Source organism: Typopeltis vanoorti, chromosome 8 (assembly GCF_054136105.1).
Source record: "Typopeltis vanoorti isolate ZY-2024b chromosome 8, IOZ_Tvanoo_1.0, whole genome shotgun sequence".
Lineage (NCBI taxonomy): Eukaryota > Metazoa > Arthropoda > Arachnida > Uropygi > Thelyphonidae > Typopeltis > Typopeltis vanoorti.
In genome coordinates this window covers 101929580-101957013 of record NC_143556.1, presented here as the reverse complement: position 1 = coordinate 101957013, position 27434 = coordinate 101929580, and the positions used below count along the sequence as shown (strand labels likewise).

General features: G+C 33.7%; 1 protein-coding gene across 2 annotated transcripts in view; it reads left to right on the top strand.

Moving 5' to 3' along the window:
• Positions 1-3623, top strand: part of Arfip (ADP ribosylation factor interacting protein arfaptin) — a 179323-nt gene extending 175700 nt beyond the window's left edge. For both annotated transcript variants that reach the window (XM_090396858.1, XM_090396857.1), the window contains exon 6: positions 2969-3623. In XM_090396858.1, coding sequence (XP_090252984.1) covers positions 2969-3121 — 153 coding nt within the window. In that variant the 3' untranslated portion in view covers positions 3122-3623. The remainder of the gene's footprint in view (positions 1-2968) is intronic.
• Positions 3624-27434: the final 23811 nt, after the last annotated feature.

The window sequence follows — 27434 nt, the reverse complement described above, 5'->3', positions numbered from 1 at the left end:
CAAGAACAAATGAGACATATGCAGGAGCTTATTCATATAACAAAAACTCATGGAAATTAACTGCTTATAAAAGTGAGCTAAGTTGCTCTGTTTTATGACCTCCCACAATGAGTAAATGTCAGATGGTTCATGGGCCTTATCTTCAAAAAGAAGTTTGCTTATACTGTATATTGCCAGAACTATTTTCTTGGTCTTCCTCTGTATCCATTAATTGAGCTGTAGAGAGCAAGGGCACTGAACATAGGTGGATGGCTAGTTCATGTCCCAACCATCTCAGTTGACTGTTTTTTGAATTGCTTCCATTAGGGGGTCTGCTGTCATTCTTCAAGAATTGATAGTATTAGGAATGTAATCTTGCCATGTGCATCTTAATATTGTTCAAAAGCATGTTGTCTCAAAGTTATCGATGATATTAACTGCTTGATGATTAGTTGTTCCATGTCTGGGCACCATATGCAAATATTGATTGACTAGTGGTTTTGTACAGACGAATTTTGATATTTATGGTGATGAAATTGGATTTCCAGATATTAGTTAGACCTTTATGGAATTGAAGAGTTTGGTGCCTTTTTTTCACTACATCAGTGAATCAGTGTAGAAACCACACTGAAAATCATTTACTTCAAGAATGTGGTCATTTAGTCTAATATTTTCTTCTGTTCTGTTTTTTAGGATTTAGTTTTACTACTGTTGATTTCCAACTCAATTAGTGCTGCTTTTTTGTAAATAAATTATCCAATTGGTTTTTGGGCAGTCTGAATATTAGTCAATCAGCACAATATCATCTGCAAAGCAGAGACTGCTCATGTAGGTTTGTCCTGCCAAATCTTCCAAGACTTATTATATACTTATTTCCTGTGTGTATGAATACATGAATAGGGAAATATATGAAAAATACACATTTTTACACAAGTTTTTATTTTTTTTTAATTTTATACTAAAGTAAATAATGTAATTAGTTAGTTGAGTGTAACATCAATCCTCTTTGTCTTTCTTTAATTTCGAAATTGTACTAACGCTTATAAAAATTAGCAGTGTGCAGACCACAAAAGTTCTTCTTGTCACAAAATACAAAAATCTTTAACGGATAGATTCTAATAAAATCTAAATAATAAATAATAAATACTTTAACAATTTCTGTATATTGATGATTACATATGATCCAAAGCATAAATATTTCAAGCAAATCACTTCACAATTTACACCTCCGAATCAAAAAATTAGAATAATCAAATAAAATGTGTTGAATGATTTGCAATTCTAATTTATTGCATAGAAAATTATTACCAAATATGAATTAGCATAATCTAAATCTACATACTTTGTAGATTATATAACCATGTAAACACATAAAAATGTAATATAAATTATAAAAAAACTGTTAGAATATTTTATGCATTTATTTATGCAAAAATAAATGCATAAAAATGAAGGGAAACATGATAATTAGTATTTGTTACATCCCCCTTAGTTTTTATGACCATTCGTAAATGGCCTGGCATATTATTTACTAGCAGTTCACCTTTTTTTTTTATTATTATTATTTTTTTTTTATATCAAAACATTCCATGGTCTGCAGACTAGAAACAAGTTTATTTTTAGCTATTATTTCTGGAAAAATTCCCATGTTACTCCTCTTAAAAACTATTATTTTTACAGCTATTTTTGCCTGTTTTCGTTTAGGAGTGTCCCTTATTTTAAAAACATTGGCTTTTTACTCAAGAATTCTTAGGGCATCATAGGTGTATTTTAAAGATAAATATATACAGACTAGTAGAGGAAGAAATTTTGCACATTCTTTCCATCACCTGTGAAAATACCTTAAGCTTTGGAAGTGGTTTTTCTTCATGATATTCTTCAGTCTCTTGATGTAGTTATTGCTTTTGACTGCTATTGCAGTGATTATTTTAAAAACTCTGGTTATTAGAATACTGTCTCAATACTCTACTCATGCTTGCTTGAAAATATTTCAATTTCACCTATAAACTGTTGAGTTTGGCCTTTTTTGTGTAGAGACACCATACAAAACTTCTTAGCTTCCGATATGTCACTCAAACCCATGTTTAGCAAGTGATTAACTGAAATCCTTGCACAAATGATTCCTCACACACAAGTCAGTCCTGCAGCTACTGAAATGTATGCTATTTTTATGCTCTCCTCAAAACCAATCAGAAAAATTTGGAATATTCTAATATTTTGAACCAGTTAAAAATTATTCTAATTTTGTGAATTTTTTTAAATAACAGTTTTCTTATAATTTATGTTATATTTTTATGTGTTTACATGGTTATATAATCTACAAAGTATGTAGATTTAGATTATACTAATTCATATTTGGTAATAATTATTTTTTATGCAATAAATTAGAATTGCAAATCATTTAACACATTTTCTTTGATTATTCTAATTTTTTGATTCCGAGGTGTAGAAGCAAAATGGTGGACAAGCATGGAAGATATCAGTTATTTATAAGAGTTGAGATGAAAGAACTAGTATTGATCTTAGGAAAAAATCTATTAAGAAAGGGAAGTTGTAGAAAACTTAAAAAAAACATTTGATTTGAGCAGTGTACATAAATTTAGCTTCAACCTATTTCAACTTTTCTATTCAGCTCTGCATTGTGTGTCTTTACTGGAAAGATACTTGTTGCATTTAGGACTTTTTTCCCTTATTTTTTCCTAGTGCAAAAAAATAAAAATAAAAAAATGAATAAATCAAATAAATAGTGTGGAATAGTAGATAGAATTGCTTCTAGGATAAAGATCAGTTTTTTGGAAATAGCTGAGATGTAAATTGATGAGTCACTATTATAAAAACACCTCATTAACTAGTTTTCTTCTATAAAGTCTTCGCTTAGAATTATGAAATATGCCATTATTTTGTGAACTTGTAATTGATTAAATAGGGTATATAAAGATATGGTTTTTCTGTGTGCTAAGAACTCAGCTTGGTTTTTTTTTTTTTTCAGGTAAAGGTAATGCACAAGCAACTCTTACTTTTTCATAATGCCGTATCAGCATATTTTTCTGGAAATCAAGTAATGCTGGAGAATACTTTAAAGCAGTTTAATATCAAATTGAAGAGTCCCAATGCCTCTTCACCATCCTGGTTGGAACAGTAAGAAATGATATATTTTTTAAGATCATAGACTAAAGCTGTCCTCTCATGTTACTGTACAGCTGACATGTATAGCATTATGAGGTGTTAATATCTAGATTCATCAGCTAGGTAATGCTTTTGCCTTGTGGTATATAATTTTATTTACATACTGTCTTTATATATATATATATATATCATTGTGGTCCTGTATTTGCAAGGCTCTGGCACCATGTTTGAAATATTTTAAAGGGTTATTTAATAATATGCATAATTTAGCATCTGTAAAAAAATTGCATTATCAGCAAAAAAAATTTTATTATTTAGTAAGGGAACATTTAGTAAAGGTGATAGTTTTGTAAATTGTATAAATATATTTTAAGGACTGCATAAGTATAGGAAAAAGCTAAACATCTTACTCAGAATTGGTAAAGTTTATCATTGAAAGACTTGAAGCAGATAATGATGTTTTAATTCAGTGTACAAAATAGTTTGTGCTTTTTGCAATAATAAAAGAAAATATTTATGTAGAAATGATATAGCATTTAGTTTTTTTTTTTTTTTTTTTTATTTTTTTATTTTTTTTTTTTTTTAAAGAGCAATATTTTCTGTGGGTTGCTTAAATTTAACGCACAGCATATTTTTTGTTATTGTTTAATTCCAAGATAGTTTTTAAAAAATTAAATATTTAACTACTGAATCTAAAGATTGGAATCAGCTAATATGAATCAGTTTGAAAATATTTGTTTTTATATGGATTTTAAAATATTTGCTTTTTTTATGTATTGGATACTAAATTATTTGTTCTTGAATACCAAGTGGAATTGTGTTGATTATGGTACTACGAAAGAAAAATACACATTTAGAATTTTTTAATAGAAGTTTGGAAAAAAAAAAAAAGTTTTTAGTGCAAATGCAAACGAAAGTGTTCAGCAATAATTTAGGTGGTAGATGATTTTCATCACCCGGTGTGAGACCACTACCTTGTTTATAGGAGACCTAAAGTGATTTGAAGGAATTCCTCGTTTGGTCTCTACAGCAAGGTTCCTCATCTAACCCTTAGCCCACACATATAGTACTGTGTACTATAGGTTTATGATTTTTTTTTTTTTTTGGTGGAATTTACATTAAAAAAATAATGTTTATGGGAAGTATGCTTTAGTTGTAATTAGCAACCTGTGATAAGTAAGGTAAAGCCCTTCTACAGCCTTATTATTGGCTTCAGGTGTGATCTTGTATTACAAGCTGCTCTAGTCAATTTTTCCATAATTCACTAAAAACTTTCATATACGTATGTTATTCCAAGTTTTTTTTTCCTCCTGTAAAATCATGAATTGTAGCTAATTTACATTAGTTATCTAATTAATGGAACCTTAATGGTTCAGTTGGTTGTATGACCTTTATCTGTTACAAGAAATTGGAGCAGAATGCAATAATTTCCCTTATAGCAGTAAATAATTGTTCATGTTTATTATATAGTAATTTTTTTAAAAATATACTTGTCAAACTTCAGGTGACTTTAATTAACATAATGAGATTGCATTTATTTTCAGGTTTCTATCTCATGGACATAAATTTTTCTTTTAAGTTCATAGTTAAACTCACCCATTTAAAGATATTATAAAATTGAAATAAGAATCTTTTGAAAATTGAATCAGAAAGGTGTCATATATAATGTTAAAAAATTTGTGCATTTTATACTCTCAGGTGAAATAATCATTTGTAATTTAAAGAACTGAATACAACTTCAAATTTATAATCTCTCTCTCTCACTCACTTATTCACTGAGTTGACATTCTAATCATATATTTAATTTTGTAATATCTGTGCTAAATTTTCTGTTTAATAAATATGAAAGTTATAAAAAATTATACTGTAATTAAATACATTTTATAGTAACTAAAATACTGAAGCATTAAAATAGTTATATGGATATTTTCAAAGGTGTATCATAAGGTTTATTTAGGATTTTTTTTTAGAACTACTAAATATCAGTAAACCGAAGAGAAAAAATATGGTGTTATTAGATGCAGTTTTGTATTACACTATTACACCATTCTGCATTGTCTTCTAGTGTTACAAGACAACATCTACACTGTCTTGCAGTTGTTGAGTTGTGTATATGTCAAGTTTTGTATTAACCTTGAGAAATCAGCAATGTAATGTTACAAAATGATGAAAAAAGCATGAGAAAATATCACTGTCCTTTGACATTTTTCAGGGAATGATTTAAAATTATATCATAATAACCACAAGCACTATTCGCTTTACTGTATGCAAAGTTGAGAGTATAAATCATCCACATTCAGTATGGATTTTCAGCACCACTGTGCTGCTTCTGCTTTCAAGATAAAACAGATAACTGCTGAATCCCAACTTCTCTAGCTGGCAACTTTTGTAATCACTTATTAGTATGAAATATAAAAATCTCCTTGTTCAGGTATGAATAGAATCTTAATTTGAATAATCTGCACCATTTTAACCTCCAGTGAAAGCATCACAGAAGAAAGATGATAAAAAAGCAAGAAGGGTTTCAAATTTTCATGGATGAGATTGATATAAAATAAAAATAATTTAAATGCATGCTGTTTCGACTTGCTTTGCTTTCAAATAAAGTAAAGCATAGAAAAGGCGATAAAAAAAAAGAATTATTTCATTATTTTTAATACCAGAAAGTACAAAAAAAAAAAAAAACTGAACTTCTTTTAAGACAAGTATCATAAACTCATGGAGAAAGCTTGTTCATATCAGGCATTTACTACCATACGTGTCTTACATGGAATCCAGAATAACAGCCTTTACAATAAACAAACAGTTACTTCTCTCAAGTTAGCTACCAAGGTAAGCAGAGAGGGGGGGAGTTCTTTTCATTTTTAAGAATACAACTTTTAGTCCAGTAGAGTAAATTAGTTTCTGTATTTTATGTACAGAAAATAATTAAGTTGTTCTTAGATAGTAATAATTCTCACAGAATTATTATATACTTTTGCAAAAGCTTAATCTTTCACAACACTTTCTTTGCATCTCTCATTCTGTAATTGGCTTATCTTTTATTATTATTATTATTTAAAAAGGGAGGGAAATTCACCATATTCGATTTCAGCTTGTCAAATATTGTGAGAATTTATGCATCCAATGTAAAATGTTAACATAAAAGTTCACAGGTAAGTGAAATTTCTAGTAGGAGCATAGGATTGTGAAGCTCAGAAAATAGTCTTTTTCCTTATGAGAAATAAAGTAAAATGCATTCAATTTATTTCATAATAGTTGGTTTATGATTAAAAAGGGATGTTGAGTTTCACAAGTTTTTACATATTGATATTTATTAATAGCAGCCTGTGTAGCTCAGTGGATGTGGCGTTTGCACACCACGGTGCTTGACCCATGAAGGAAGACTTGATTTCAAATCTGGTCGGTGACTAGAGGGAATTTTTCTAAGCCTTGTTTCGACTGGTTCCTGAATTATTTGATCTCTGGCACAGGCAAGCAGTTTTTTTCCTCCCAGAAACTCGGGTTTTTCATCCTATAAACTCAAGAAAATCGACTGTAAAACTCGCACTGTTTCAGACATAAATATATTGTGTTAAGGTTAGCGACAGCACTTGTTGAGCCGTCTCTTCAGTGTGTGTGCCACGTAATTAGTGATAGTCTTGGGTCAGCTATCTCTGATTGGGTACCAGTGGAGATTGAACTGCCCACTCAGTCTTTAGGGCTAAAACGGCCTCATCTACTCCCTATATGGGAATAAAAGGCGTTAGCTGATAGATGAATATTTATTAATTAAATTGATATGAAATATTGTATGCAGTTCATGAATACATGTTCTTCTGCATTCAGTGCAGTTAAAAACCTGATGGCAGTAGATTGCTCTAACAGTGTACATTATTATGATTATTATCTTAAATATATATGACAATATAATTATCAAAGAAAGAGCTACACAACTTCATTTCAGTGATATTAATTATATAAAAAATATGCGATGTTAAAGAACCAACCTTATTTCAAAGCTGAATATATGTAGAAACTTTGAAATATTGACCAGAGAGCTTATGAGAATACGATCCTTGGCACTGGAGTTGCCCTAGCTTGTACTACCTAAGATATGAATGCTGCTTAGGTGTCCATATATGATGGGGAGGGGGGGGGGGGTGAAAAGTTCTAATAAACACCCAGAACAAAAATGATATTGACGCAACTGATATAACCAATATAACCATAAAGAACATATCTTAAAAACCTCCCCCCCCCCCCCGTTTCATCAAATTGTAATATATATATATATATTTTTTTTTTTTTTTTTTTTTTTTTTTTTTTTTTAAAGATATATATAAGAAGTCATGCCAGAGGTTTTGAAGAAATTTGAAGACACAGAGGTGCAGGCCATCATCAAGTTTTTCATGCTGTAAGAAAAGTTTGCAACTGAGATTCACCTAACTTAGTGTGAGACTTTGGGGGATTGTGCTCTAGCATATCCATATCCAACAGTTGCCAGATGGGTGGCCAAGTTTAAAATTGAGCATCCTGAGACAACAGATGTCCTCAGGTCAGGAAGACCTTTCACAGCGATCACACCTGAAAACATCGATGCAGTGCATGCCATAATCCTTGATGATAGATGAATACCATTGCAAAGACTGGGGATATCCAGGGAATGAGTTATGGTCATTATCCACCAACATCTGGACATGCAGAAGCTCTCAGCGAAGTGGGACATGCACAAGCTCTCCCCAAATGTTTGAATATCGACCAAAAGAGAGAATGCATGCTGTCATCTCAAAGGATTTTGAGAAATCAGGTGCAAATTTTTTGGTTCATATTGTGACTATTGACAAAACATGGCTTCATCACTATCACCAAGAGACCAAACAAGTCAATTGCGTGGAGACATTAAGGTTCTCCACAGCCAAATAAGTTCTGAACCCAACAGTCAGCAGGGAAGGTTCTTGCCATTCTCTTTTGGGATATGGATGGTGTAATCCTTACCAAGTACCTCAAAAAAAGGTGAACCTATTATAGCAGCAGTTTATTCAACAGCTCTGAAGGAATTGAAGGAGGTGCTGAAGGAAAAACACCACAGGAAACTGAGCAGAGGCATGTTGCTTTTGCAGAACAACACACCTGCTCCCGCTGCTCATGAAACCCAACAGACAATTCACAACTTGCAATTTCAGTGTCTGCCTCACCCGCCCTATTCGCCACACTTGGCCCCATCTGATTATTTCCAAATTTAAAGAAACACTTGAAAGGAACAAAATTTACCACAGATGAAGTCATATCTATAGCTGAAGGCTGGTTGTACACAGGGGGGGAAGACTTTTCTCAGATGATAGCAAATGATGTAACAGCATTGTAACAAGTGTATAACAGTTCACTGGGAATATGTAGAATAATGTGTAAGTTACATGTTTGTACAACAATTCCTTCATGGTGATAATCACAACTTTTCAACACACTCTCATATTCACCTTTTATTGGTGCATTTGGTAAATGTTTCATTGGTCTGACAACTGTTTTGAACTGGTTAGTTCTCTTCAGAGCCTAGGCAGAAACCTTAAGAGAGCAAAATTCTCATTCGATACCAAAGCAATCCTATGTTATAGTTGTATTTTTTCTCAGTAATTATCATAAAAAGAGCCATGCAGCTTCATTTCAGTGATGTAAATTATATAGAAATAGGGGATATTAAAAATCCAACCATATTTTCAAAGCTGAATATATATAGAAACTTTGAAAATTCCATTTCTATATAATTTACATCGCCAAAATGAAGCTGTATGGTGCTTTATTTGATAATTACTATACACATGACCGAGAGTTCACCTATGAAAATTACAACTCTGACATAGGATTGCTCTGGCGTTTCTGCTTGGTCTCTGAAGAGAACTAACCAGTTTGAAATAGCTGTCAGGGCAGTGATACATTTATCAAAAGCACTAATAAAAGGCAAATATACCAATGCCTGGACAGCGCTCATGTCTTGTACGTAGTGCAAGCTAAGGTATCTCTGATGCCAAGGATTGTATTCTCATAAAGCTCTCTCTGGTCAAAATTTTGAAACTTTTGAAGTTTCTACATATATTTGGCTTTGAAATAAGGTTAGGTTTTTAATATCTCCTATTTCTATATAAAAATCTAATTTCATTTCATTCTTAATTCTTTTAATTACAGTGTTTCAGAAATTAAAATTAAGTACATAGCAAACATCACATTGTCTGATTAATTGAAATTTTATTAATCAAAATTCTTAAAATAATAGGGAAATCATTGGGAAAATGCACCATTTTGATGCTACCAGTGATACATTGCAAACAGTTTTCAAGTGGGGGATAGATGGGGTGTAGCACATGCGCAATGGATCACTGGTAGAGTCTAAATGATGCATCGTCCCACTGAGTCCCCCATCATCAGTGAGTCAGTTTGTATATATTTAAATTTACGGATTATAAACTAGTTTTCACTACATATCAGAGATTAGTTGCCTTTTTGAAACCCATCGATTCATACTAATAAAGAAATATTGTGTGCAGTTTTTCATGCCAACCAAAACTGTGATTTCATCTATAACACTTCTGAGACTGTGGTATCCCTTTTCCATATCACTTAAGTAGAATACACTTTCCATATCATTTTGTTAGAATACAAAAAGAAAACCCCAAAATAAAAATCTCATAATTGCAAAAACTGAAATTGTAACCGCATTGTAACAAAAACATATGCTGCAGATTGAGAAAGCAACTATCTTAAATCTCCAAAACCATGAAATTAAATTGTGCATTTCTGAAACTGTAACTATAAGAACTAACAATAAATCAATAAATATCCATCACTCCCTACATGCTCCTCACAAAATTGGCAGCTGTGCAGTATCAGCTGCCAATTTTCTACTCAGCCTGAATATTACAGGCCATCATCAGCGGTGACAATAGTTAATTACAAAGTAAGATGTGAACAATGGATTGATTTGAAAAAGTAAGCGCTGCATGATGTTATACATAGAACAACGCAATGGCATAACTGAGGAGATATGGCAATATTGATAATTCATTAGCTATTAAAAAAAATGTGTGATTAAAATAAGACTTTCTCATATCTTAGATAGAGAGAGACAGTTGTTCTGATTTAAGCAGATAGTGAAGTAAGGCCTCAGTGCTTTCTTTAAACAAGCATTCAAATTTATACTGACATCGATGGAGTAAGCATGTTTCAGTTTGTAGGATTTTGTGGTCTGTATCTATTCCTTGCTGTGCCACTCCAGATTTTTCAGATTTACTGTTGCTAATGTAAGATTGGTGTTCTCTTTTCTATGGGGCATCCAGTTTGTCCAAAGTAAGAATGATGGCAGTCACAAGGAAGTAGGTCAATACCAGGGAGAGCTAGAGGAGACCATGTATCTATACAGACCACAGCATCCTATGGTTTGAAACATGTTACTTCATTGATGTCAGTATAAATTTGAATGCTTGTTTAAGGAAAGCAAGAGGCCTTACTTCACCATCAAACTTAACTCAGAATGACTGTCTCCTTTTATCTAAGACATGGAACTTATTTTAATCACACATCAAGATTTTTTTTAATAGTTAATGAATTATCAATATTGCAATATTTCCTCAGCTATGCCATTGCATTGTTTTATGTCTAACATTACATTTGAAACTTACTTTTTCAAATCAATTCATTGTTTGCGTTATATTTCCTCAGCTATGCCATTGCATTGTTTTATGTCTAACATTACATTTGAAACTTACTTTTTCAAATCAATTCATTGTTTACGTTATACTTTGTAATTAACTATTGTTAGCACTGATGATGGTGTGTAATATTCAGCCTGAAATATACGGCCTTAAGTAAATAGTATTACTTATCCCTTGTATTTTTCCATGTTAATTGAAGAAACCTCTTGTGGCACAAGTATCTCTTAAACAACAAATTACGCCCAAGTTTTCAACCAATCAAATGTGACTAGTAGTTCAATGCAGCCTATTTGGTGATACCATCATTCATTCACCTTTCTTTGGGAGATTGCTTTTCATGTTTTGCTCTGAAGACAAGCCATGCTTGAAACAGTTCATATACTGTAATTTTATCATCTATTTATTTTCTTATTCTATCATTTATTCCATAATAAATTCCAATCACTTTAATTTTTCATGCTTTTTAGCTATTCACATTAATACTGTTGCAGGTTTTAATACACTTTACTAATTCTTTTATATTGGTTGTTTGAATTTCTTTCTGAGTTTTAAATGTATTATTCTTTAATTTGGCTACCGCTTCTGCTTGATCCAGTCCACTGTTTGTACCATTAGTTGTCAGCTAATGACAATAGAAGAATGAAAAATATATTACATTACCTTCAGTAGAGTTCCATGGTATGTCTTTACTGTTAACTTTTTTTATATAGTAAAAACTGTGGGATATCCATAACTATATAATAACACGTATGCCACAGTAAATAACTTTTTTATCATGTAAATATTTCGTCTCTTATGTATCATAAAACATCATCAGTACAACTACCGAACAATAGGAAATTGAATTCAAAAAAACAGTAGTGTGCATGCTTAAATTGGAATCTCTCTACATATACAGTCACGTGTTCATGTATTAAAATTACTGGGCTAAATTAAAATTAAATTAAAATATTACAAATAAATTATTTAATTCAATTGAGGATAATTTCCCAAACTTTTGGAATAGTAAGATAGTCGTTCCGATTAAGATGAGGTCTGTGAAGTAAGGCTTCAGCATTTTCTTTATATAAATGCTTATGTTTATATATGGATCTATGTAGTAGCTTAGTGTTTTGCCATTGGATCCTGTGATTAGTGTTTTAGATTCCATGTTGTACAAGGCCAGATTTTATGAGGTTTTGTAAGGTAGATGTGGTCTTGATGTTCAGAGATAAGTTTATTTATAGATCTTCCTGTTTGTCCATAGTAATACAGGTTACACAAACATGGAACTTCATATATGCCAGGTAGCATCATTGGTGAGAGTTTGTCGTTTGGAGAAGATAGCAAGTTGTTTATTTGGATGGGTTTGTAGGTAGCAATGAGCTGATATTTTTTCATAATTTTTGCTAAATGTTCAGAGATGCCAATATGATATAGGAGTGCTATATCATACATACAAATCAATCCTTGTCTGGGTTGATTTGTAGGAGGGTGGTTATTTAGTGGTTATAAAAATTGGTGCTAATTTCCAATTTTTGTTCTTCAGAAGAACAAATTTCGTGTGCTCTGGATACTGAAGATTTATGATGCCATATTTTTGAGATGGATGGTGAGCTGATGTTTTATGGATATAACAACCTGAAAAAAGTTGATTTCGGTGGACAGAAGTGGAAATCCATCTTGTTTATGCTGGATGTCTACATCAAGAAAGGAAATACCTTTTTTGATTATTCTTTGAGTGTGACTTGATCCGAGGATGCAAGGTGCTGATTTTTTTGTAGAAATTAGTAGAGTTCAGGTTCTGTGTGACTCCAAACTCCAAAGATGTCATCGACTTAGCATAGCCAAATTGATGGTTTTGGATCAAGAGTGAAAATTCTATCTAATAAGTGTACAAGAAAAAAGTTTGCTAAGTTATGTGATAAAGGTGAGCCCATTGCTGTTTCTTCCTCTTGTTTATATATTTTATCTTTCCATGTGATGTTAAAGATACCAAGCAATTTTAAACCTGGTTTTACTCCATTTTTCCCAAGTAAGCAACTGCAATATATGCAAGACTAGCTGATCCCACAGGTAGTGGGATCAGCTAGTCTTGCATATATTGCAGGCGCAAACTTGACATTTTGTCTGGTTGCTTACTTGGGAAAAATGGAGTAAAACCAGGTTTAAAATTGCTTGGTATCTTTAACATAACTATACCCAAGTTAAAAATACTTTCTACTTTCCATGTGAAGTAACCTGATGTGATTGCAATTCTATAGAATTTTTTATTGAGGAAGCTGAGTGCCCAGTGAGGGGGGACATAGAAGGTTAGACTGCTCACTGGCCACTCAGCTTCCTCAATACAAAATTCCATAGAATTTCATACAAGGATAAAAGACATTAAGCATTAAACCAAATAAACATATATCTGAACATCAAGCCATATCTTTATCAGACCTCACAAATCTGTGAGGTCTGATAAAGATATGGCTTGATGTTCAGATTTGGAGTCACACAGGTTCTGTGTGACTCCAAACTCCAAAGATGTCATCGACTTAGCATAGCCAAATTGATGGTTTTGGATCAAGAGTGAAAATTCTATCTAATAAGTGTACAAGAAAAAAGTTTGCTAAGTTATGTGATAAAGGTGAGCCCATTGCTGTTTCTTCCTCTTGTTTATATATTTTATCTTTCCATGTGATGTTAAAGATACCAAGCAATTTTAAACCTGGTTTTACTCCATTTTTCCCAAGTAAGCAACTGCAATATATGCAAGACTAGCTGATCCCACAGGTAGTGGGATCAGCTAGTCTTGCATATATTGCAGGCGCAAACTTGACATTTTGTCTGGTTGCTTACTTGGGAAAAATGGAGTAAAACCAGGTTTAAAATTGCTTGGTATCTTTAACATAACTATACCCAAGTTAAAAATACTTTCTACTTTCCATGTGAAGTAACCTGATGTGATTGCAATTCTATAGAATTTTTTATTGAGGAAGCTGAGTGCCCAGTGAGGGGGGACATAGAAGGTTAGACTGCTCACTGGCCACTCAGCTTCCTCAATACAAAATTCCATAGAATTTCATACAAGGATAAAAGACATTAAGCATTAAACCAAATAAACATATATCTGAACATCAAGCCATATCTTTATCAGACCTCACAAATCTGGCCTTGCACAACATGGAATCTAAAACACTAACCACAGGTTCCAGTGGCAAAACACTAAGATACATGGATCCATATATAAACATGAATGTTTATATAAAGAAAGTGCTGAAGTCATACTTCATAGATCTAATCTTAATTGGAACTACTGTTTCACTATTCCAAAAGTTTGGGAATACTGTTAACTAAAAATATAATAGGGCGATTTTCTACTCTACTTCTTTTGATTTATATTTGCACAAATATTCCATAATTTGTAATAGGTTTCACGGTATAATAAGAACACAGATGGTTAAGAAAATAACTATTTATTAACTTAAAGCTAATATTTCGCTGGTATTATATCCAGCATCTTCAGAGCACACAACACAAAGACAAATGTAAGACAACCACAATCCGGTGTAACAGTGGGGGCTAGTATAAGTGATTGCAGCGTGCAACACAAGACTAAAGTCCTAATATGGCGCCATCTAGGTTAAAAAAAAAAAAAAATTAAAGTTTTGAAATAGTAGTCAAAAAAAATTCAAATTGAAAAAATATAAATTAAAAAATATTAATTTGGTCTGAGGATGACTGCCTCCCAAATCTTTGGTAGATTTATACAGCCATACTTGTTAAGGTTTGGAGTATGTTTTAAGGCTTCTGTTGATTCCAGGAACAACCTCTCTGACTTGTAGAAGCTTCTGTGCAATAGGCCATCAAGCCTACTATGGACAGACAGGAAGAAATGTGGACATCCGCCTCAGTGAACACAAAAAATATATCTGACACTTTTGCTATGGTAAGTCGGGTCTGGCAGACCATGCTTTGGATACCCCTACACACAGGATCAATTGGAAAGAAACAAAAGTAATGCACAGAAGCTTCTACAAGTCAGAGAGGTTGTTCCTGGAATCAACAGAAGCCTTAAAACATACTCCAAACCTTAACAAGTATGGCTGTATAAATCTACCAAAGATTTGGGAGGCAGTTATCCTAAGACCAAATTAATATTTTTTAATTTATATTTTTTCAATTTGAATTTTTTTTGACTACTATTTCAAAACTTTGCTTTTTTTTTTTTTTTTTACCTAGATGGCACCATATTAGGACTTTAGTCTTGTGTTGCACACTGCAATCATTTATACTAGCCCCCACTGTTACACCGGATTGTGGTTGTCTTACATTTGTCTTTGTGTTGTGTGCTCTGAAGATGCTGGATATAATACCAGCGAAATATTAGCTTTAAGTTAATAAATAGTTATTTTCTTAACCATCTGTGTTCTTATTATACCGTGAAACCTATTACAACATGTCTGATGAACACATAAGCCTATCCACGCGTATTCCATAATTTATATACCTTAATCATTAAACTACAGGATTCCAGTCAATGATATTGGCTAAGCAGGGTGCTCCTGTATGTAATAAGCTTGCTATTAAACTTACCAGTAAACTTCAGATATTGCAAGTGATATTTTTTTAATATAGAAATAATGTATATATGTCACTGATAAAGTGGTTGAAAATCTGTTGTGCTCTGAGTAGGTCTATCTTAATAAAGCAGGAACTAAATTATTACAAATTTTAAATTGTTAGAAGCAACATTAAAGAATGAAATACCTCAACTCATAATTTCTCTTGCACAGCCTTTCATGTACCAAGATAAAACTTGAAAACCAGTGTATTTTGACAGAATCTGTATACTAGCATATCATTATACTATCATAACATTGAATGTCTTATAGGGAATTTAGCTCAATGGTACTTAAAGAATGAAGAATGTTTGTGCACATAACAAAAACCTTAGCCACAAAGCAGAGAACAAAATGCAATGATCTCTTAATTATCCAACCCTCAGATGAATAAACCTTCAAGTAACTGACCCTTGAATTGGTTAGAGTGTCATTTGATAGACTTCTGGTACTGCACCATATAATTGTACCTTCAGCAATCTGAAAAATCAGATTGCCCTCTTGTTGTGGTTGGATAATTGAGGAATCACTGTATAGGAATATACCATGACTGATTAAGATTAGGCAACACTCATGTAGCTGTCAAACCTTATTCCTTGCAGATTTTTTCCAGAATGAAATCTTAAATGTCAAATTTTCATCAAATGAAGAGCTGTGATAAAAGCCAGCTGTAATAAATGTTGAGGCCACAAAATTAGCTTATGAAATATTTTGAGTTCTTTGACTGCATTGTAGGAAAAAAAAAAGTGCGAGTGCTACAGAGAAGTATTTTGTAGTTAACTTGATATTGTGAACAGAGATTACTTTATAATGCCAAGGATTAAAAAACCGCAGCAGGAAGTTTTTGATCATCCTTCATATACATGCTGTGTGTCTATCTGTTTCAACGTACATGCAATTCATTTAAGCGTGAGAGTCATGATATGCAAATATTTTATTAAAAATACCCAGCACATAGCTAATTTTCTCTTCAAAGATTACAATTCCAGAATATTCACAAAAGAATCATAAAAATTCCACCTGTACTTTCATTAGTATAGATGCTAAAAGCAAATATTAAACTTCAAAGAAAATTATATTCACTTCCAGATTTTCTCTAACTTTTTATCATCTCATTTGTGACCTGTACTCTTTTGTATTGCTATATAGAAGAGTGTAGGTTAAATGCATGATCAGTAATTGAGCTCCTTGGTTCATTCTAGAATTTCTGTTTTTATAACTGAAATTGATGAAATACTAGATTGAATCAAGCACTAGAATTCTGGGGGGGGAGGGAATTAGCCATCTTGAGCTCAGCTCATTGTCTTGATGAATTATGATTTCTACCAAAAACTTTTACTGGACCTGGTTGGAGAACGTAGACAGCTAACCGGTGTTATATAGTTATTTTGAGGAAATGTTTCATCTTGATACCACTTACTCAAATCACTGCAGCATATATATGTAGATCGTGTAAAAGAACTTGAAGCTGAGTTAATGATTGGACGTCTGTGTTATACGCAGGTTTAAATATTAAAAATTCCACAGAAAAAACATGTTTGAAAGATTTAATCTTTTATTTTCCTTAATGATAAAGTTACTGTAGATTTAATTCATTTGCAGTTAATAAAATATTAATTAAAAACTGATCCTGAAGTGAAAACTTTATTGGCTTTTTTAATCAAATATAAACAATTATCTGGGATGATACCATATATTTGTTAGAGCATATACTGCATTATTACTCCATAGAGTCCAAAGACTCATTAAGAGACCCATACAATATCTCTCATACCTCGCCTGGAATGTATTCACCAATAAATCACTCATGAGTGACTGGAAACTCGTGTTATTCATTCACCACTCTAAGTGAAAAATCTAGTTCACAACCTTGCAAAACACACTTTTACTCAATTTCTAGTGATCCGTTGCTTTGCAATCTCTAGTCAGTGCTGAAACCTTTCTTCTGCATCAATCATATAAAACTCTTTTAGTAACTTATATGCTTCTATCATATCCCTCTTTTTTCACCTATCATTCAACTTATATATCCTACAAATCCTCAATCTGTGCTCATAGGGAGTATTCCACAGACCACCCACCATCTTGATCACTTGGCACTTGATCCTCTTCACTTCCTCATCCCAAACTCAGGTAATGGCCAGTGCACAGTAATCCAGTTGGGACCATATCTCTATCTTTGTAATAGAGAATGATAACTTTTTTATCTCTAATTATTAGTGTATTTTCTTATAATCAAATAGTCCCATGAGCAACCTTGGCCATCTTTGCAGTTTGTGTGATCTTCAACTCCTTCCAACACCTTCATAGCTTCATTAATTTTCTAAAGTACATTTCATGTGTATTACACAGCTTATAATATTTTCATCCCAAAATACATAACTCTGGCAGCTCATTGTGAAGATGCTACATTGCCATTATTAATTATTATATTCCTGAATTTTGTATTATCAGCAAACTGAATAACATTCCTGCTCAGATTGTTTTTTTATATATCAAAATTATGTACAAATTAAACAGCAGTGTTTCAAGCATGGTCCATTGCACACTGTTAGTCACCTATGTTTTCCTGGATTCTGCTCCTGATCCACATCACATGTTTTATATCCACTCCTATTTGCTTTAATATGTAACAGAGTTTGTTCCATGTGGTATCTTGTCAAATGACTGCAAAATCCAGCAGTGTCACTATGTAACTATTCCCTTTATCCAGTTATCTACTATAAAAAAAATTAAGCAAATTACTAAGGCATGAAGCCATAGAATATAATATTCATGTCCATCCAATTCTGACTATTTCCGGTACCTTTACTACCACTCCCAAGATGATCATTGGTCAGTAATCTGTTACCTGTCTTTGAGTCTCCTTTATGCAATAACTGTTTTACCCTCCTTCAACTTCTTTGAACATTATCAGAACTGAGACTTAAGTTAAAAGCTTGGTCAAAGACAATGCAATTTCCTTGAACATTCTTATAATATGTGAGCTGATATCTCATCTAATGCCATGGCCATATTTACATTGAGATTCTGTAAGTCTTAAGTACTTCCAGTTCATCAACTTCTATTCCTCCGTCAGTTCCTGACACATCTGTCACAGGAATAGCTTCATGTGGATAATGGTTCCTTGTGAAGTGGTCACTTGACTATTTTTCTGCTTCTATCACCTCACCACCACCATCATCATCATCATCACTAAGATTATCCTTTCATTTTCTCTCTTTTTACTTGCCACGTAGCAAAAGGACTCTTGGGATTTCCTTTGGCCTACTTGGCTCACTTTTTTCTTGTAATCTGATGTTACTCTTTCTTTGCCATGCTGATCATCTTCCTCTTATACCGTCCACTTTTTGCAACTCCATTTTTTGCAACTCCTGCATAATGAATATTACTCACCCATCTAATTCCTAAATGATTTATTGTACTGATCTTGGATACACAATCTAATAACTTTCTTTGAATCCATCAGGCACCCCTTGACCATCTCTCATGCATTGCTAACATCCAAATTCTTATATCATGGCATTGCTTCAGGCTGCCTCCTTAGCTTATCATAATAATTTTCCTTGTAGTTCCATATGTATTCATTCTTAATTAAAAATTCCATGTTTGACATCCTCCCAGTTTTAAACTTCACGATCACGCTTACCCAATCAGTGGGAAGGTGAGAGTCGTCTTGGTTATGGATAGATCTGGTCCTGTGACCAGATACAGCATTCTCAAACCATGAGTCATCTCCATTTCATGCTGTCTCAAGTAATTATTTCATGAAGTGAATGACTTCCATTTCGTTTTCTCTATAGTGATTCTCTCTTATATATAGTCAATCACAGATAAGATATCAAAGCTAATGACACCAGTATAAAAGTTGCCTTCTATCCCCCCAACAAGATCTCAAATCTCCTGAAAACCTTCAAACCTTCCCATTCACCACTTAAAAGACCTAGTGTGTGCAAGATTGACAGTACCTGTGGTTTGTGCTACATTGGGCAGATAGGCAGGCTGGGAGAGATGCAAGTCTAAACACATCAAGTACATGGAGAATGAAAGAAAATATCAGGACTGCAATGTATACAACTGAAACTAAACATCAAGGGCTATTGCAACAAACTGAAATGCTTCATGTAGATTACAGATTTTTCTCAAGAGCATTGAGAAATAGTCAGCTGAAATGATAACATTCTCAATAATGCAACAACAAACAATTTACATCATTTTGTTTTCTCTCATTAAACACAACATACGTGCAGTTGTCCAGTAGTTTTCAGAGGACCATGGACCAGCAAATACCTTCAGGGCACATGCATGTTTTCCATTGTTATTCCTGTTTTCAAAAATTTCATAATGAACATCACCTGTATGTAATATGATATTTATTTTAATTGTTAGTTTATTCATTTATTTCTCCTTATGATGTGAAACACATCATCCGATGATGTACAATGCATGCAACCTTATGATGTGAAACACATCATCCGATGATGTGCAATGCATGCAACTGAAACAAAACATCAAGTACTATGGCAAAAAGCTGAATTGCTGTACATAGATTACAGATTTTTCTCAAGAGCATTGAGCAGGGGTCGAAACTAGTTAAGTAATTAATAAACTGTTCCAACAGGACAAAATGTATAATTGGCTGCTGCTACTATAAGCCAATGGGATTCAGAGGATGATGCAGATGGTATGCATCAGCAAATAAGCTTGATGAGAGCAGAAGGAGGATGAGTAATTATGAGGGACTTTGACTATATGGACACAGATGGAAGGAAATAGAATTTATGCAGCTGCTAAGGAATAATTACCTGGTAGCATAACCAGTGGTTTGAGAGTGCTGGATCTGGTTATTGCATTAGAGAATTTGTCTATAACCAAGGTTACCATGTTGCTGCCAGTTAGTGATCCTGCAGTTGTGATTAGGTTGAATTTTTTAAGAAAGCTATATGTGGACTGAAAAGCAGAGCTGGTAATTACAGATTCAAGAGAATGACTGAAGCTGGTCATGGCCTAACCAACTGCAGGGGGTTGGATGTTTGTAATGCAGGGAAATGACAAAGGGATGTTTGAAGGAAGTAATAACAGATTTGCATACCTAGAATCAGGAAAATAAATCAAGTGGGAGTTAAATGGATGAGTAGCATCATTAAATAGCAGGAGCCAATGGGAAAATTTGTAGAGCAAGTTGAAAGAGAAAAGTAATCAGCATGCACAAAGCATAGACCAGAAAGTTGACCAGTATGGTGAGGAGGTCAGAATCTAAGTATGAGAGGAAATCAGCTACACAAATCAAAAGTAATCCCAAACAGTTATTTCTGTATGTAACAAGCAAAAGGAAGAATAGTTACTGTAGAATAATTTTAATGAATTATTATGTGGGCACCTCCATGGAGTCCGAGTCATCACAGGAGACCCAAACTATCCACACAATCTATCATATCTTTCCTTGAACCCGTTAATAGACAAAGCACTCACAACTAACCCATTCTGCTCATTTACAACTCTCCAAGTAAAAAGTCTAGTCCTCTCACCCCTACTAACCACACTTTTATTCAACTTTCACGGATGATCTCGTTCTGGCCTCTCTAGCCAAGTGCTGAAACATTTCCCCTGCATCAATCCTATAAAACCGTTTAAGCAACTTAAATGTTTCTATCATACTCCCTCTTTTTCTCCTATCAACCAACTTCTACACATACACCCTCGATCTGTTCTCATAGGGAACAATTCACAGACCGCTCACCATCTTGGTCGCTTGCCTCTGAATCTTCTCCACTGCTTCCTCATCCCCAGGAGACCAGACTTGAGCACAGTAATCCAGATGTCAACGTATCAAGGCCTTGTAAAGAGGAAGAACAACTTCCTTATCTCCACTTGTTAATGTGTTCTTCAATTGCCAAGCAATCTTATAGGCTACCTTAGCAATATGTCCTCAAAACTTTAATTCTCTGTCTACCACCACCCCTAAATCTCTAGCTTCATCTATTTCCTGGGGTACAGTGCCATCAATGTGATACACATTGATGGCACTGTACCATCAATGTGTATCACATTGATGGCACTGTACCATCAATGTGATACACAGCTTGTAATCAATTTACCCTAAAATGCATAACTTTATATTTTTCCACATTAAACTGATACCCATTATCTTTTGCCCATACTGACAGCCTATTTAAATCATCCTGCAAGCTCTCCACATTGCCTTGATTAACTATTACTTTACCTAATTTTGCATCACCAGCACACTAAATATTTCCTTTCAGGTTCATTTATGTACAAATTAAACAGCAATGGTCCCAGCACTGAACTTGGTGGCACACCACTAGTTACCTGTTTTCGCCTCGATTCTGCCCCTCCATATATCACTTTTTGATATATGTGCAGCATCCATCCTCTTATCCATTTAACCAGTATCATATCCATCTCCATTAGTTCTAATTTGTGTAACAGAGTTCCATGTGGTATTCTGTCAAATGCCTTTGCAAAATCATTGTGTAGCCATTTCCTTTATCCAACTCAGCTGTTTCTCTATAAAAAGTTAGTAAGTTACTATGGCATGACCTATACTTCAATGAATGCTGATGCTAGGGAAATGACTAAAATAGTTGAATTACCTAGTGATCACTTTGCAAGGGTGTATCATCCTTGCAAAGTGATCTCTTTTTCTCCTATACATAAATGACCTACTCTCAGTTACCACTAATCCTATTCACAGCTTTCTGATGATGATACTTTCCATTCATCCTGGTCATTTGATAAACCATGCAGCTCAGACATTCCAAGCTTCAAGATCATCTTGAGCCAGTGCTTTAAACATTGATTTCCATACCATTCTTCAATGGAGTGGGGGCAGCTGGTCACTTTCAATGCCATTAAAATGCAGTCTTGGTTTTTTTTTTATCCTTACAAAAGGGATCTCAGCTGGTCTATTTTTAACCTCAGTAATATACTAATCATCAGAGATAGAATCATCTCTCTCTTCCTCCCTCTCTCCTTGGGCTGACATTTACCTCCAGTCTCTTTTGGCATAAACACGTCAGTTGCTTCCTTAGCATCTAAAAAAACTATGCATTCTTTCTGCTGAAGATGCCATTTTTCTATCCCTAGATACTAACTATATAAACCCCAAACTTCCCATTCCTTAGAATTGCTCATGTTTGGGGTGGTATACCTAAAATCTAAAAATTCTCAGTACTCTCCTGAGGATAGCAGTTTGACTTAGATGATCTCTCCCTTACAAACTCACTTCGACTTCTATTTCACAGATGCAATATTTTACCTCTTTTCTGCTCCACTGAACTGGCAACAATAATTTCTCCACCTTCTGTTGGTATAATCTGATCTTTTCAAGAAAAATGTCAAACTTTTTCTTTCTTGATACTCACCTGCACTCCACAAATGGCTTGTAGGTTTTTCTACCTCTCATGTATGGGATCAATATTATTAAAAAAAAAAAAAAAACTTTTGCATCTGCCAGTTTTGAGTTAGGTTTGACTTAGATATGCAGATGATGTAATTTAGCTCCCATAGTCACCAAACCTTGAATGCATTCTTCAGCTATTTAAACAACATATACAATTCACAATAGAAATAGAAGAACAAATCTCCTTAACTATTCTTGGATATCATCATAACTCAGCTTTCATCGAGCTATCTCTCATTCAAATTATATCATAAGCCTACATATACTAGTCCTGTACATACAGACTCCTATCACCACCTGACACAGAAACCTATGGATAATAAATACCCTTAAGAAGACAGCAATAACAATTTGTGCCAATGGAAAGGAGCTTTAAACTGAACTACAGTGGATAAAAAATATATATAATAAAAAGAAAATTGGTCCAAGCATGAACAAAAAGACAACATGCCAAAACTATTAGAAAACTGCAGAACATTTAGCAAAACTATATCTATTCCATATTCCATCTTAAAAAAAATAGGTGGAAATTTACAGAAATACAACATCAAAACCATTTTCTATAAAACGAATATTTATTCAGCACATCCAAAGTATACTAAATTAAAGCTGCCTCTAGCACTCTGTACATGTGAAATGGACACATACACACACACAGTGGATATTAAAAAAAAATCACAAAAACCACATTCATTTAATCCAGGAAACAAGTCTTTCCTGTCATGCTCTGGAAACATTTTGTAGGATTGATTGGGCAGGCAGACAACTCTTACACTAAATGAGAACACATTACAAAAGAAAATTTAAAGATGCTTGTGAAACTTAGATAAAACAATCAAACTTAAACATGAATGAATGATGGCATCAAATTCTTGAAGATTTGGTCTACATACATAGGTTTCTAATAACTACCCTCACCCTCAGATTGCCTACAGTGATCTCAAGCTCGTTTTTTTCATTTATTTTTTACAGGACTAGTTAAAATATACTGCACTTAAGGCAAAGAAATAATAGGTATCTAAAGCTATGAATGATCACTTTATAAAGGGGTGGGACTAATTGGTTAAAAAGGATTAACAATTAATAAATTTATAATTGTTAATATATTTTTTTCACCACAAGTGGTCAGTGTAAGCAGGTGAATTAGCAGCAGACTTTGTTCACTATAGTAGTATAGCTAGTTGCTTTCGAATATGGTGTGTGTGTGTGTGTATATATATATAAAATATATGTATGCATTCCTGAACATGACCTTAATGTAAAGGTTGGAATGTAGAAGACAGTTCTAATGCTGTTCCAGTTATATATCTCAAAATGATAATTGGCCTAAGTCTAATGTAGTATGATAGTAACAGTTGGATAGTTAAACATGTGCCTACATCTAAACTGTTTATTCCCATGAGTTTTGTTAAGGAAGGCAACCGTGGCATGTAGAGAGAGAGACTGTTTTGTGGGGTAGGAGATAAGAGATACCTATAGTGCTTCAATATCATCACTATTCTGTCTGTTGCATGTTGAATATATGATAGAGTTATGGCCCTTCTGTAGTCTTGGATATTCAAAGTCTCTGGGGATATTGTTGTAGGATGCTTTTTATTGTCATAAGTTGGTTCATAACCATTTTGTTGATATTGTTGCAGTAAGCTGTTCCAGTTCCTTGTTCTTATTATCACTCAAAATATTAATAAATTCCTTCATGGAGGATTCTGATGATGCAGTAGGATGTAGATATCTTTCTGAGAGAGCTGGCTTCCTGACCATGTATATAATTTGCCTTTGTCAAAGGCCATAAAAAGAATATTCAGGAACGAGATTACTATTCCTTTAGAGAAATGAAACTCCTCTGTAACCTGTCTTTCAAAGGATTCCATAAACAAACACTTGCCAGTTGTGAGGAAAGCAGTCAACCCATTGTTACCCCCCCCCAACTCGCACCGGTGTGTGTGTGTGTGCGTGCGTGCGTGTGCACACACACACATATTGTGTTTGTGCACGCACAATATCAGGTGAGGAAATTTTCTATAACAGATGCAAAGTTTCATTCTTGGAAACATTTATTAAATAAGCTGATGATGCTATGGTCTTTCTAGAAGGTCACTTTGTTCTATTATTGATTCATCTTTCCAGTGAAATGCAAGGAATTCTTAATGTATGACTCCATTTGGCCAAAATGCATGGCTAGTAATTTGGATAGATATTTAGACAGATTACAGGCAGACATGTCCTGAGCTTCTACCATGAGATGTAAAGGTGCACAGCCTTATGAACTTTAGGACCACCATGTATTCTTTGCACCACAGGATGTCTGGAGGTCAGCTAATTTTAAAATCTGTAACTTCCTTGGGCCATGTTCACTTGACATCAGCAACTAATGCATGTCATAGTAAATAGGGCTTCCATTTTTGATGAATACATGTTGTCATCGTAACTGTGGAGTCAGCTCTGAGGACAGTAGTGTTCTTTTGTGGATTGCAGGGGATGTTTTAAAGGGCTGTTGCTTCTTTTGTGAGATTGCTAGCATGTGTGTATGGGAATTGGCATTAAGCAAAATGGCATCTGTATATCAATGGATCTGCTAAGTTTCTATACAGTTGCCTAACTCTTCTATGTTATCAATGTCAACTTTTAAGATTTTCAGGCAAAGCCTTTAGAGAAGTGGGGGTGTGGACTTTCTTCAGCTGGTTAAGGGCTTGTGAGTAGAGGTTAACAAAATAAACCCATCAGACTTGTTCTTCAGGTTGGTCTTATTATCTTCTCATAGAGAGAATGCTTTATCGGCAGTGAGCCTGTCTGCGCCATACCAGCAGTTGGCAAATAGAGATGCTTCAGTCAGTTCAAAATGGAGCATATGTGTGAGTTTATAAATCTGGAATAACTGTGGTTGAAGTGAGTGCACCACCAAGTAGAGCTCTCCAGTAGATTATAGAAACTCATTTTGTTAACTTATGATTTAGCTTTGTGAACTTGGGAGAGGAGATATTGTTTCAAGAATTGTATAAAGAAAATAAGCCCAATAAACTTCTTTTATTTGAGATATGAGCTTCCTAATTTACACACTTTTAAGACTATTTGCTTCACAAGCATAACATTTCTTATAAACTTCTGTGAAGTTCCATGTTGAGAGAGAGAGGAGGAAAAATTCTGAAAATAACATAAATGTTTGTTTTTGGTTTGGTAACATGCTCTGAACAGATAAGGGTTAACAGTGGACTCATTTATTTCTCCACTATTGCCAAACTTAATAATGGGATCCTTTTGACAGGCTTTAGAGTATTGCTACATAAGATTAAGAATTTTTCTCTGGTGTGTAGATTACATTTTTATAGATTTTTATAGCTGTAATGGGAGGAACAACCGATGGAATTTACTACTTAAACTATCCACTTCACTGCAAAATTAAAAGACTATGGGTCCTTCTATTTCTGGATGTGCTCCATAGTTTCTGACTATGGCAAACTGATGTGTGGTTTATAGAAAGGGTATCTATAAACCCTTTTAGATATCCTTTCATGTATCTAAAAATGTTTAAAGATACCCTTCTATGTGTCAAATGGTGTTTGACACATACCCTTCTATGTGTCAAAGTTTTCATCAATTTGTGTAATGATGAGAAGAATTGAAGCATCTTATTACAAAATATTTATGAATCTAAAACAGTAAAACACATCCGGCATTGTATAATAATCTCCCAAAGAAACTCGAAAAGGATACCCAAAAGGGTATAGCCAAGGCCATTTAATCCCTAACTTTTCAAGGCTGTTATGCAGCTAGTTTCCATCCTTAACTGTGACTGGCAGCTGGCACAAGTCTATCAGTAATTTTCATAGGCATCTGGAAAGGAGAGTATGGTAGGCAGCTGCTTTTCATGGTCCCTAATACTATATGCTGTATATATATATTATTATCATTGTCTGAAATAGTGTGTTAGAAACATGAGTTTCAAGGAGAAGAAAGAACTACTTGCTTGTGCCAGAGATTAGCTAATTTGGGAACCAGCTGGGAAAAATACATAAAAATAAAAAGTTCTCTTGAAAGTAGAGTAGTAAAGCATTAAGAAATAAAAAGTTACCCTTGCCCCATCATGCAAGATCCTCCACAATTTTGCATCTACTTAAACAGCTGCATCCACTCTTTAAAAAAAAATCATATTCAGTTTATGAGATTTTCTGTTTACTGCTCGTGTAAATATTTGCTATATAGATCAGAACAAACATGCTTGCTCCTCATAGTAAGATGTGACAGAAAGGATGTCAAAAAAAAAAAGAAAGTCAATCCTTTTCTTTTCACAATGGTGAAGATCATCAGGTACTTGCAGCAAGCCAAAATGGCTATATTGCATATAGTAATTACATCTAAAGGGTTTTGAAATGATACACACCTCTACCCAGTGCAGCCAATATCAAGGACATATTAGAAACCATATGTAGTCCTCCAGTAAAATTAAGAGTACAGGTCCCTTCTATTTCTGGATGTACTCTTTGTGGTCTCTGATTAGTAAATTGGACATTTAATTATGATTACATTTGAACTGTGCAAAGTTAAGATATGATGAACATTATGGATTTCATCTTAACAGTATCTCAGGTGAATGACAAAGCCTATGTTTGGATAACTGTTTCTGTTATGTTCTGTCAG